The following is a 15001-nucleotide window of genomic DNA, read 5'->3' as shown; positions in this document are numbered from 1 at the left end:
AGTTAAGAAACTTGACAGATCAAAAGCATCTGAAACAGTTCTGTCAGCACTGTAGGTACTGTTAAAACTTCATGAACTCGTGTTAAGTTCTAGAAACTCTGAGTGACTTCAGCCAAGCACAGTACTGTCCAGAGCTTGGAACAAATTATGTCTGCTGTGAACTAGATACAGTTAGATCAGCACAACTAGCATGTGTTTGAGTACAACCAGCATCACCCTACTGCTCCAACAAAGGCAGAAGTCAGGACGACACTGTGCTATGCGCTGCCCAAACAAGATTACAATTATGCTGAGATGAAACAGCCATGCAGAAAAATCAAGAGAAGAAAATGTGTAGTTTTATCAATGCTGACAAAGCCTGATTTACAAACCACTGTAAAAACGTTTGAAGTAACGAAGGATGCGTACAGTCGGAGTCTATATGCCATTTTTCTCAGATCTTACATTTTAACACACTGAACAACAGCATACGCTCTCCATATTTACATGTAGCTGGGATGTGATTATCTTAATACTTTGAGGATATTTTACATCTTCAGAAAGCGAGGGCGAGGGAATCTCTTCTCAAGGAAAACTTCCTGGATTCTGCATAATCCAACTTCAATATTAAAACAAACAAACAAAAAAAAAGCAGCTAAGGAATTATAAAACTGATATACAGAGCACACACTTCTGAAATGTTAGCAATGCTGCATTATATAACTTCACACAATGTTCCCCCTTCCCTCCTTTAAGATTCCTTACCTGACATTTTTGCAGCAGGTGCCAAGTTAGGCCCGTGTCCTAACTTCCTCTTCCAAAATAATGAGAGAAGAATTAGTGATCTCTGTGGGGCTACAACTTCAGAAGCCATAAGACTGCGCTGGGGGCAAGGGAAGGGCAGGCTGCAGTTGTACAGTCTTTATAGAGCTGCAATTCGAGTTTCTCAAAGAACTCAAAGAACTTTCATCTTTGAAGCATTCCACTTTAGAATGTAATGTAGCAATACTAAATGATTTATACCTTTGTATTAAAAGGAAACCTAGTAAATAAGTATTTAACATTAAAAGCCTGTTACATTGATTCATATAGACCAAGAAAAGCAAAGCTTTATTTACATCGAAGACTTAAGGCTGGCAGGGACCTCTGGGTCCCTCTGGCCCAAGCACTGCTCCAGCAGGGACACCCAGAGCAGGGAGCCCAGGGCCACGTTCAGGTGACTTTGGCATATCCCCAAGGAGGAGACCCCACAGCCTCCGTGCAGCCTCTGCCAGTGCTCCATCACCTGCACAGCACAGCAGTGCTCCTGGTGTTCAGAGGGAACCTCCTGTTTGTCCCCACTGCCTGCTGATCTATCAAAAGACCTTGTGCAAACAAATTTCCTTCCTGTGCTTTTAAATCTGCCAGGTGACAATTTTTATTTCCATTTGCTTCATCACAACAAAGAAAGAATAGCTACTTCTATCTTCCATTGCAGTACAGCCATACTTGTTAGGAAAAAAGAAAAATAGAATCTTACACTAGATTTGAACTACACAGAAAATGGAATCTGCACTTCAAGACGAAGATGATGAAACAGCGTTAACAAACTTCAAGGTATCCTGCAAATGTCCTGTTAGTCCACTGAAGACTTACCTGCTTAGGAAAACACAAACCAATGTTGAATATAAAGGTAACATTTTTCATGAAAATTGTGTTTTGTGGAGATGAGGGCATTTACTTATCTGTTTCAATACAGTACTACTGGTCCTTGCCAGTACTTCTCCAGTCGAAACAGATTACTGTTCAGACCTGGGCTGAAAGCTATGCATAGTCGGAATAAAGAAGCTGTGAAAATATTTAATGCAGCAAATTTAATATGGTGAACTCCACCATATAAAACCAACGAGCAGAGATTCTCAACTTGTGATTGCTAAGCAATCGTTATCATCTGGCAAGTTGGCCCTTAATCGCACAATTGGACGTACTTTACTGAATGCTACACTAACATTTCTCAACTTTCTACTACTACTTTATTTGCCTTATTTTCATAGGGTGGCTTCCACCTGTAGGATAAAGTTATTGACCCTACCCAATACGGAACAGATAAATGAAAAATAATAAAAAAAGCATTATGTCTCATATCTCATACAAAGCTAGGAAGCATCTGTTAACACAGTGAAGAGAAGAGCATAATATTAACATGATATTTAACTATCCAACACACTTCAGTACTTTTTAGTAATACTATTTAAATTAACCCTTCCTCTCCCACCACCCTGTAAAATGACAATCCAGTTATCTACAACTTTCTTCATTTGAAAACAATGAACTCTAAAAGACTTAATAATGAAACCGCATTTGATCAGAGCTAAGCCAAGAACATACAAGAAACAGGGAACTTCCTTTTGTTACCCACTTACATACAAAGGTAGGTCAGATGGCGTCATATTCAAGATGAAAATGTTTTGAATCCAAGACAGACTGACTTATTTTTCACTGGAGTTGGTTCAGATTTCAAGATGTAAGCTCATACTGTAATTTTCATGTTTAAAATCAGTTATCCAAGTACGTTAAGTGACAAATTCGAACATATCAACACATTTATAAAAAAGTGTATGAACGTAGCCTAAAACACAGAGTTACTTCATTACCTGCTTTCCTTTTTTAACATATACAATAAAAACAATCCATCTAACGCTGCAAATATCATTTGCTGTTTTGAAAAGAACCTCCATACAAGCAAGCAGCAGTTTCTCCATCAAAGTCCATATTTCAAACCAAAACTCGGTGTGCCATCTGATGAGTCAGCTTCTTTAGAAGGTTAACAGAACATCAGATTCACCTATCGTTTTTTACGGATCAGCAACAAAAGAGCTCATATTCAGCTTTTCTCTTCTGCTCCACTTTATTCTGGCCTTCTCAAAACTCTGTCTCCATGTTATTTAAGATCTATTTCGGTTAACTTCAATTTCAAGCTCTAGAAAATCTTTCATCCGATCAGCACCTGACTGCTGACTGTGCCACATGGTAAGCTTATGCATACATTTGAGTAATTCTAGTTTGCATCAAAGTGTGTAATCTAGAATGGTTACAGATATCTAAATAGTTTGAAGATGAAACAGCACCTGGACACACAAGTAGAACAAGGAGTTCACACTTTTATTGCATGATTAGAGAAGTGGACTACAATAATCACCCACGTTCATTTCCTCTAGCACATCTGAAGCTACCCACGGAATTCATGTTGTTGACAATATAAATGTAATAGCTTTATATTACACCTCATTGAGAACTCACATCTGTAATCCATCCATAAAAAGTATTATTTGGAAGTGAACTGCAGTGACTGAAGAGGTGAAAGCCAAATGGATTGCAGCTGGGGCAAAGTACTTCATGACCACACCGCCCCCAACACCCAAATGGCAGCAGCTACCACTGTGCAAATGAAATTCACTAAGCCAAAGAGGCAAAAAACTTTTAGAAGCATCCATACAGCCATGAAGAAACTTCATTACCTGAGGTGGGTAAAGCAACTGCTGAGGTAACTGAGGGCACTGCCAGATTGGCAGAATTGGCAGAGTAACAACAGCTGTGCGGTAGCATACATATCCAATCAGCAGGCAAACCACCTCAGGCACTGACCTTCAACTATCTGTTCCTCAGATTTATCACTGTGGCAAGATAATTACATGAATCATAAATGGAAATCCTGATAGTCCTATTCTGGTTGTTTGGCCACAACCAAAGCAAAACAGCAGAACGTAGGTCTTGCATCTGTGTTTTAAAGCAAGAACTCCTCAAAATCTCATGACAGAAGCTATCTACTAGAAGAAGTGGCAAATTTTTACCTATTTCTGCATTTTTTTCCCCTCCAGCAAGATTTTGATTTGTACGTGCAGTCTTTCCTTACGTGCCATTCATAAATTTCGATTTCTCCTCCTTTTACGTTACATATATTGTTAGAGTTCGGCCCATGAAACCATGACATATAGCCAAAAAAATAGGAGGAAATGTGAACAACTTGCCACTGACATTAGTCCTTGTATCTTCATGAAACACACGCTTCTAAGACTTATCTTGTCCATTAAAGTGTGTATTTTATTTACATATTTACATGGAACTAGTTTCATTTATTGGAGAACTCTAAACCACATCCGAGAAATTTAGATAAAAGTTATCAGGGATCATATCTGGTGGTTCTACTTTTATGACTGCCTCCAGAATTTTAGATGAAAGGAACTAAAAGATATCATCTGCTGTTCTGCCCTGCCATCTCCCTCCATGTGTAAATCCAGACTGAGAAATCGTCTCTTCTGACTTCTCCATATTACTATCTGCATGCACTGAGGAGTCAAGGAAGGGTAGCTATCTATCTTTAAGTTCTCCTGCATTTTGTCACTTAACTCTTGTGCATTATTTAGACAGAAAGATTTCAAAATTATTTTAAAAGAACTACATTTTTCCCCTCAGGATACACTGTTAAACCTCCTTTCAACCATACAGCAGGTCATGGTACAGTAATAAAACACATGGGGTGTAATGACTTGCCATGTAACTCTAACCTATTTCTACCAAGTTTGGTATTGTAGGACCCAAATAGTCTTACACAGCGCATATCATCAGGAAAAGCTGAAGTCTTTTACAGTGAATAAAACCTGAACAGGGAACAAAGTCCTAACATAATGGATAAGGACACCTGAAGGAAGCCGTTGACAGTCTTCAAAGATGCATGCTTCAGCTCAATGCTAAAGTTAGTGTATCACATTACTTTATACATCTCTTCTTCTAGTGCTCTGTGGATTGCAGCAGGGGGAAAAAACCCCACAAATTTCTCACCAAAGTAACCCAAGGCTTGCGCTCCACAACGTCCTCGTGTCAGACCAGTGCAAGATTCAGAGCTCTAACGCTCCACAAACATTTACAATCTCTAGTAAAAAAAAGAAACGTTTTCTCACCTTCTTGAAAAACAAACCATTAGCTTTCCTTGACACTGTAGCTTTGAAGATCACTGATTTCTTAGTTTGTTGTTGTTGTGTTTTTTTTTTATTACAGTAATACCAAGTATTTTCTGCATTACCAGTTTTCCCACTTTAAGGCCTCAATAGTTAAGCAGCATACATTGCAAGAACCCCTTACTCTCCCCTACAAACACCTACAGATGAACACTTTCAAACCTGCGAGTACTTCTGTGACTACAGCAATAAAGGAGAAGTGCAAATAGAGCACCACTGTAAGCAGTTGTTTTAATCAGTGTTTATTTTCCAACAACATCAGACACCTAAAAAATTCACTTTTATGGTTAACTAGAAGATACATGGCTTTATTTCAAAGATAGTAAGACTAATGCTTAAGACTAATTCTTATCCAACTTAGAAGTAAAACACAGCAGCACTCTTCAGTAACTACCACCATTTCTATTATCCTATTTATGATATTCAGACCATGTGGCATCATCTACACTCAGGTACATGTGCCTAATCCAACAAATTCTATTTCCCAGATGCTACTACAGTGAGTTAATCCTAACGTCCGAGACAAAATAAGACAAATGGTATTTTTGTTAAGTCTTTATAACAAATAGTTCTGTGCAAAGGGCAAAAAATGCAAGGCCAGTAACACAACGCAACTCAAATCAGATAATTTGTCCACAAGTTTGTACTGTTTTCCCCCACAGTGGGCAGTTGTACTCTCAAGTACAATTTTTTGGTGTTCCAATTTAAAAATGATAGGACTATTTTTGTTACATTTCGTACAACTCAAGGAGTTACAGCACTGTTCATAGCAAACATTGAGTCATCTGTGATTACAATACTGTCTTGCACACGTTTGTGATTAAGAACAGATATATGCAAATTCAATCTTATTAACATTAATACTGAAATAGTCCCTAAGCAGGGAAAAAAATCTGTGTAGACGTGCAGAAAAGTATTCCAAATGAATTTATTCTAAGCTGTCATTTTAAGAACAGTAAGAAGCACCCTCAGAATTTCAGTTCCTAATAAAAGGAACTGAAATTCCTTAAAATGACTTGATACTTTTTCCCCACATGCAACAAGAAAAGCATATTTTGCACAGAACAAGCAAAGCGAACACAAAATAAAGCAAGCTTAGCAAGAAAAAACACTTCTGAACAACAGTTACATAAGAGTAAACAAATGCTCTAGTACCCACCTCCATGCATTTTTGCATTCAGCGCTGTGAATGCAAGGTGATATTGCACACAAGTGTGATGCAAGGATTAACAAAACTGAACATGCATTGAGGAGTATTGCAAAAACTATGAACAAAGCATAACATGGCAACAATCAACCAGCACATATAGTAAGCAGCTCTAAATTTCAACCGCCAAGTTGACAATTTTCACTTACAGACCAGCCATTTAACATATGACAATTATTTTATAGATTTTATTTCAGAATTCTGAACTTTCCATTTTTGAAATGTAATCACTGTATTTGGCACATGCTAAGTCACAAACAGCTTCTGTATTGTTTGGTACAGCTCTGGTTTTCAAAATTTCAGATGTGGAGCTACCACCAGCACAATGATGTTGAGTCCTGGGAGCACAATGCTCCACACTGGAACAAAACAGAAGACGAGCTACCATTTCATTATTACACTTTTCCTTCTGTGCTTTCTGGACGAGGTTTTGATTCAAAGTTGCTTAAAACTGGAGATGCAGCTTACCTTTCAAATGCTCTGCCCCTTAGAAGTGCTTACAAGAATATCTGAAACAACGCAGTGCTACTGCATTAAAGAATGAAGAATGTCAGCCTTCTAAAGACAGTATTTCCCATCTTTGTGACTTCAACTCAAGTTTTCTTCGAAGAAAAAATATGTATGAATAGGTTTGCTTCCATAAAGCAACTGTATGTATTATCTTTCTTGGAGAAAGCATGAAGAATGCTATTTTCTGTCTTTTATTGACTTCCAAACAACCACAAAAACTGCACAAAGTGAACAGACAGGTTAAGCTCATATAGAATTTGGCTCAACCAACTCCTCATTATTCTGAATAGTTGCCCTCCTAGGTCAAGTACTTAACAACATAAAATGGAACTGTACTATTCAGAGATCTGAGGCCTGAAAGACATTTCTTAGCTAAATTTTTCTTCAAAGTTCTGAAAAGAAATGAAGTTTCACTCAATGAGAATTGCATTCTCATATAAAATTGCATTCTCTTTGCAGTACGTAGATACAGTGCAAACTAACCCAAGTCCATGCTCATATAGTCCTGTCTCACTGCCCTCCCCTTGTTCTTCCCTCCTTCCCCATGTAATGAGCACAATCAATAACATTCATGAGGCTCCCTTGCCCTGCTCAGAGCAGCAAGCATGGGCATAGAGATGTAAGGATGGCACAAAGCAGGCAAGTAGCAAATGGCTCTTCCTATCTGCAGCAATGTATTTATTCTTTTTATATGTACACAAAGACATCAAATTTGTTCAAGATTTCTCATCAGCATACAAACATTTAAAACATCTGTAAGCAGATTAAAAGACCACTTTCCAGCTGTCAGTTCAGAGACTGTGCTCTCCAATATCACAGTAACTGGTTTACACACTCTTCTTTCTGCGATTTTATGCCAAGCTTAGCAACAGCACTGCAGGATTAATCCTTTTACAGGAAATAATAAAGGTAAAGCAGTATCTATAATGGAGCTTAAAAAAAAGAAGCATATTAGAATGTCAATGACACCAGGAGCAATCAGCTGCAAAAATAATATAACGTCTGTGGTTTCTGCATCTTTCAAGATTAATTACATTTCCTCTTTCCACCTTGCTTAAGCATATATGGTCATCTGAAGAGGGAAAACCATTTGGTTTTCTTCTTTTCAAGCATTCACTGAGAATAAAATTACTTTCCCTTCCACATAAATGATTACAATGAAATAAAAGCAGAAGGATCTAATGAAAATATCCTCGCCCTATTCCACATTTCACAGTAAATACTATTTTACTTTCCTTTATACCACTATCTGCTTGCTCTGGCAATGATACACAAGCATAAGTTTGGATTTCCACTGGGTGGAGAAGAGAGAAATGTGAGGCCTGTACACTGTATCTAGCTGCTGTACCCAGCCACAACATTCACGTGCTACAGAATCTCTTTTAAAGAGGAGCACAGGAAATGTGTCCAATTGCAATGACCTTCCCTACAATTCATGAATATTAAGAAGAATCCAATTATCTGTTCATTCCAGTTCTTCTGATTTTCATTGGCAAAACTAGCTCCTAGTTTAAAAAATCCAAGAGATTAATTAATGTAACTGGCATTTCTATCCTTCCCATTAAAAATAAGTTTGTGGGTTTCACGGAAAACAAGGATTCAAGTTACTTTTGTACATCTCACGTAGACATGGAATTAAACCACAATTCTCCTGTTTTTAACGTTTCTTTATTCCCCCACCCCATTTTCCATGTACATACAAGACTTCACATTTAATCCTGTTTAAATTTGTGTGCAAACTTTTTTAACTGAGAAACCAATGGGAAGAACAACATCTTTATTCTGACTGCGCTTCTTCTAAGTCAAGCACTTAGCGCCCCACGTACATTTAGCATGTCAATTCCATCATATTATACAGCTATGCTTTATCTAGAGAAATGAGACATAAAAGCACGCCAGTGAAACTCCAAGCAATAGAGCTCTAGACAAACCAGTTTCTAACACAAAGTGAACAATCTTACCAACGCTTGTAGGCAATAACACAGCTAAGCTCCTTTCGAATCTCATACCTCTTGCTATAAGCCTTTTGTCTCCCATGTGAGGTGTTACATACAAATCGGCACGTGTTTGCTCACATTTACAGAGCTGTTTTTCCGTTAATGTGGTTGTATATAAAAAACAATGGTGAAAAGCTTTAAAAATGATTTGTCCTATATTTACCTACATTACCTCTATTCATCGCTAACCTTAAAACTGTTCCGAATGTTTCCTTCCATGAGGAAAAAAGGCGGCTGTTCTCAGCTACTCTTCTGAAGAAATCCACCTATTACCAATTTTAGACATCAGGATGAAGTTATTCAAATAAATACCAAACTTCAATTATATCAAACACAGTTTGAGGAAGTTTGAGATGGAAAAGACCCATTAAATCTATCCCACTGAGAATGAATGCTCACGAGGCTGGTTTTCACATGCTTTAAAAACAAAGACATTATTTTCACAAAAAATTAACATTTAGTTCATTTTGTCTATCCTACAATTATATTTAGATAACCTTATTTTTTACATAAATATCAGTACTTTGCAGATGACTACGAAAACAAACCTGAAATGCCTTCAACTACGATTTTCAAAATGTTCAATGGGAAACAAACAAACAGATTTCTTCACAGCAGAAGAAGGCCAAAATGGAAGACATCCTATGTCTATTTTATGGTGTATTCCAAAAGACAACGAACTGCCAATCCTATGGGAAAAATTATGTATGACCAAGCAATAAATGTTCTTATTCGCTCCTTCTATTTAGTTTTCATGCTTCATCAAGTTGATTTTAATGAAAACAAATGCTTTGAGGACGATCCAGTCTCAAATAAACCAATAGTTTAACATAGTAATGCCCAGCTCCTGATTCCCAAAGGCCACACTCACTGCCTCCTCACTACTGATGGATCTGGAAGGTGGGCGCGATACTGCACTGGGCCAGAGGCCAACGTCCCAAGGAAAGCACCAAATCCCAAGACTTATTTTTTTTTTTGGCAGCAGAGTGCCCAAATTCATAAATTCAGAGCACCTGAGAACACAATGAAATAACTCGTATTTCAAATGCTATCTCAAGTCCCACAGTCTTGGTGTGAAGCATGAGCTAACAAGACATCGTGGATGCAGACTGTGTAAAGATGATGTATGGATACGCACCATCCCAAACCTCAGGAATGGGACTCTGAATCCACTCACACCTATGGCTCAGTGTAAAGGGACTTCATTAGTCACCACGTGGCCTTCCCTTCTATTTCAACAGCTCTTTTGCTATATATTAATACCCATCATCTTAAATGAGAAGGCATTATCATCCAACTTATTAAAAATATATACATTAAGATGTATGCCAATGAGTTCTCACAACTAAAAAAAAAAAACTGAGCCTCGTGGCATCAGAGCACATCATTCCTTTGCTGAATACCTGAACCAAAAACATGTGAGGTTGTTGTGTACACTTTTTTTTTTTTTAATAACATGAGAATGTCCTTCAGGTCATTTACTTCAGCATTACTGAGCAGTTATCTCTAGGCAGATTGTAACTGCTTAATAATCAGCACTTCGCAGAACTTCATATATTTTTAATGTAGTACCTTTATTAAAAGAATCTCTAATTACTATTCTATTTTTAAAGCTCCAAAGAAAAAAACCAAGAGGGAAAATTAGCTTGGTATAAATGTGAAAATATGAGGATATACTTTAGGTCAGAACACCATTCAATGAGTCTGTGCTATAAACTTCTATTAGATCATGGTTAAAATTAAGTCCATGCAATATTCAGTTTCCATTGTGTCCTTGCCGTCTGTTACAACCCCCATCCTAATGAAGGTCTTCACTCTACTGTATCTTTAGGTTCAACTGCATAAAATACAGGAGTGCACAATAAAGAACAACAGTTAGATAATTCACAGTCATTTTAATGTTTTTCTTACAAAATAAATGCAGTTCAAGTAGATGAATCACCACCGAGTTCCTCAAGGCATCCATGTGCTCCACCTAATGAGCACACTGGAATGAAAAGCTATAAACAAATCAACTCACGACCAAAATGATTTTTTTGTTCTTTAAATGACTGTGGCGATAAATGCAAATGCAATTAACAAGCTGGACCATGTGAACATGCTGCTCAACTGCAGTAACAGCTTCTCACAGTGTTTCAGTGGCTCTCACTGCTTTCCTTTCATCCCAGCAATGAATGCCCATATCCACTAACAAACAAAACCAAACCAAACCAATTCCTAACTACTTCCTCAAGAGTATTCAAGAGAAGCGTTTCTCAAAGATTTTACATCAATTGCCCACGTAATATTTATAGAGGAAAAATGCACTGACCCACATCAGACTACTCTGAATGTTTATTTGTCAACATTTTATCAGCATTAACTTTTTTTTCCCAATCAGGGCAGCCACCTACTGCTGTCACACCTTAATCACCAAGAGCTCATGGATGACAAGCTAATAAATGAGCAGAGTGATTTTCATTATTCCAAAATGTGCTCCATTTTGTTCCAAAAAAAAAAAACAGAATACACAGTAGTGTTCTATGAGGACTCTGTGTTGTTGGTTTTGTTTGGTTTTACTTGGATGGAACATTAAAGCTTTACTGCCTGCATGTACTGAAACATGTCTTATTAATAGCACATATTTTACACTGAATTCATAGATAACCTAAGAACTCAAAGACAAAGAAAAGAAATAATGTTGTCATCAGTCTCACACTCCTTCCAAGCTTATTTGTACTGCCACAGATTACAGCAGTCAGGACCTCACTGTTCTTTCCAGTCTAACATACCAAAAAGTTCAAAATTCAAGCAACAGAAAAACTGATTAACTCCTTTTAAGCTGGATGAATCACTTTGAGCACGTGGGCATTATCTTCAAGCAAAAAACTCTAATTCTGTAATTTCTAAGGAAACTATATACCATTGTACAGCTACAGTCACTACCACATACGGCAAAATGAAAATCACTGCCTTTACTGCTGAGCAGTATACAGTCAAGTTGATTGTATGGCCAGATAACACTAAGAAAACTTTTCTTAGAGACAGGGCAGCCTGTCATTAGTTACAAATGGAATTCATTAAATTGTTACATGCATCCAAATTCAGCATTTTTGCATTTCTTTCTTTCTGGACATAAAGGCTTGGTTCATGGATTAGATGATTTTCTGCAATAAGGACAGCAGACAAACTCACTGCTAGCATGCAGCAGTCATCCAAGTACCACAGTTTTACACTGACAGTGGCTCTCAACTACAGAATGAAAACCACCAGTATCAATTGAAATCTACAGTAACCTTCACATTATCTTGGCTTGCAAATAAAAACACTGCAGCACAAGTACATGCACTTAAAATAGGCTGTGGCTGGAAATTATGAACCACTTCTTCAGGTTTGGTATGCTAACTGGGCTCCTCAAACATGTTCAGACACTACAGGGATGGTGGTTTATATGCCTGGAATACATAGGAGTCAATCCAGAAGGTCCAAATGACAGTTTTCTTTGAAAAAAAAAAACCAGAACAAAACTCATAAGCGTGGTACAGGTTACCTTATTTAAACCAAGTTCCCTTTTATGGTTATGCAGTTTATTTATGCAGCACCAAATAACTCACATCAACATTATCTTTCTCAACCCCCATTAAAAGTGTCATGTTCAAAATGAGGCCCAATGAGATAGGACAGAAGCAATCTAACACACACACTAATAAACTGTATTTTCAACTGAATGCAGAACATGAAAGTAGAAAGCTAAGAATTTGCTACCAATACTAGTTCACATCTAATGAATAGTAGCAATTTTCCCAAATGATCAGTTTTAGGAACAGTATACTCAGTAAAACTGGTTATAAGGTTTTTGTTTGTTCGTTAAGAATGAGTGCTATAATATGATACACATATCAAGGAGCGAACAGAGTATTTCAGAATTTGAATCTATCTTGCTATTGTAATACCAACTATAAAGATGTGGCATGCATCTAAATGAGAGCAGAAAAAAAGACAACATTAGAGACAACTGAGAGGGAAATGCTTAGTAATGCCACAAGTGAGTATCTATGTACATGGTAATATTTAAATTCCATGAAAACAATCTCTATCTTTGGCTACAGAACATTGACAATTTAAACAGTATGCTTTCCAAGATGCCCGTAATGCATTTCTCCCATTACTATTTAATCACAATTTACCATCACTCCTATATTAGAACATAACACATGCATGCTCTCTGCTGCTTGTATCCCATGCTTTGAGCTACATACGTATCGTCCTTATTTAATTAGGAAACAACATTACCTCAAATTAGTTTTGAATCAATTTAATACCGCTATTCATGCAGATAATATTCATCTTTTTTACTTGTGCAAACATGAAGCGAGCAGATAAAAACAGAACACTAATACTTTCACAGGAAAAAAAAAGCAATAGTAACCAAAAACATCCCCGCTTTCTTGCCATTACAGGAATAGAACCAATAGGCCTTTTCCATCACCTTCCATGACTGATGAAGTTTGAATACAGTAAGCTTCCTAGCAGCTTTATCGTTAGTTCCATCTTAAGACCTGATCAGCAAAACTAGCCTGAAATATTGAAAATGAGTGTTTTTCAAATTCATTGTTCAGTAAAACCACATCACGAATCATAGAATCATATGAATCCTCTACCTATGAGTGAACAATGATTTTAGCAGAGAACACTTGTCTTTAATTTAAACAGTTAATCGTTATAACAGACTCGTTTCATGTCAACCACTGGGGGAAATAAGTACTCGTGTATACCTGTAGTGATACATCATACATCAGAAGGCTTTAAACAAGCTTGCACAAATGCTTCCTTCCCTTGCAGTGCCAGGATACTTTAACAATCATTAGAACACACATCACAATGTTTCTTAGATAAATTCATTCATTCCATCATGAACAAAATAAACATACAGGTTTCTTTTCCAGAGGTTATTTTTCTCTCAAAGTTATATTTTTCCAGTGATTGAAAGGACAGACACTGTCAGACTGAATTTGCAGAGGGAGACTGAGATGAAAAGACACAGTATCCTTAAAAGAACACTTTGTATAAAACTTTATGCTCTTCAAAAGTTGAAGCAAACTGAAGCAGTTGCAATGTAAATAGTTCATAGTATGTACTGCAACATGCAGTTCTAGCTGAACACATTCACTACTAAGAAGGGAATTTGACACACAAGTAGAAACTGCATACTAAAAATGAAAACGATGCCACTTATAACCAAGCATAAAATTATTCCCACTCAGTATTTGTAATAACATTCCCAAAATCCTTTCAAGAGAATTTTATATTTTATTGTAATCAGATAACCGCATGTTTTACAGCATAGTCACACACTGTATTTTGCTAGTCACAAACACATTGCCTTACATAATGATCTGCATAATTTCTGCTCTATACTACAAAGCCTATGACTGAATACAAAAAAGTTTTACAAAAGAAACTGTTTTAAAGACTACAGTAACAATAAAACCGTTTCCAGATAACAGCTAAAATTATAAAAGCATATCACTGTATATGTTTACTGGAATTTCTTAACAGCAAGGAATGAAGTAAGTTTTAGTATCTGCGACGCTTGTTAGGTCCTTCAAAGTTGCCCCCTGGGTTTCCTCTACCAAAGCCACCAGGTCCACCACTCACGGTACCTACGCCACTCATTGGCGGCTGAGGAGTTTCGGAGCCCGTTCTACTAACCAGAGGTGAGCCCATCTGTGATGGACCTCCTTGAGGGAATCTCTCATTATGCTAAAACAAGTCCATTTGGAACACGCCAAATGTAAGGTACAACAAAAGTGATGCAAGTTACACAAGTGATGTTGTCAGGAAGTTCAGCAGATAGTCCAGCAGAATCAGGATCACACATAGAGGGAAGAAAGGAGCAATTCAATTAGTTATTATCAAAAAGGATCTGGAAATCAGAGACTGCTAACGTTACGCTCCAACTTTGTAAAGTAAATTCTATAGTTTTTAATTAAGACCAACTCTGGTGCTCAACACAAAGCAGTACATATATTCTATGTAACAGAAGAGTAAACAGTAATTTTATACCCTAGTCTATTTGTGCCTTATATACCAACCACAATACTTCTCTATTAAGTTAGACATTGTTAAACTAGAAAAAGTTCAACTTCCGTATTTCTAGAGACTGCGGGTTTCTTTTAATAGTGAAACAATCTTATATCTTACATATCCACCTATTTGCAGTTTAAGTGTATTTCAGTCCACAGGACCTGGAGTCAGCCTTTTGTAATGCACTTTAGTAATCTTTAAATAGACTTTTAAAGCCCAAATTAAATATACCAGTTATAAAATGCATA

General features: G+C 37.1%; 1 protein-coding gene across 9 annotated transcripts in view; it reads right to left on the bottom strand.

The window, feature by feature from the left end:
• PSPC1 (paraspeckle component 1) overlaps positions 1-15001 on the bottom strand; it is a 67075-nt gene that overhangs the window by 14265 nt on the left and 37809 nt on the right. Inside the window, exon 9 of one of the 9 annotated variants that reach the window (XM_040700181.2) lies at positions 745-14429. The exons of 7 other annotated variants lie outside the window; for them this stretch is intronic. In XM_040700181.2, coding sequence (XP_040556115.1) covers positions 14244-14429 — 186 coding nt within the window. In that variant the 3' untranslated portion in view covers positions 745-14243. Of the gene's footprint in view, positions 1-744; positions 14430-15001 lie in introns of those variants that run through there. One more of the 9 variants, NM_001030831.2, reaches the window with a different exon arrangement.

This window comes from Gallus gallus, chromosome 1 (genome assembly GCF_016699485.2).
Source record: "Gallus gallus isolate bGalGal1 chromosome 1, bGalGal1.mat.broiler.GRCg7b, whole genome shotgun sequence".
Classification (NCBI taxonomy): Eukaryota; Metazoa; Chordata; class Aves; order Galliformes; family Phasianidae; genus Gallus; species Gallus gallus.
Note: the sequence above shows the minus strand (reverse complement) of the source record. Positions and strands in the feature narration are given on the sequence as shown.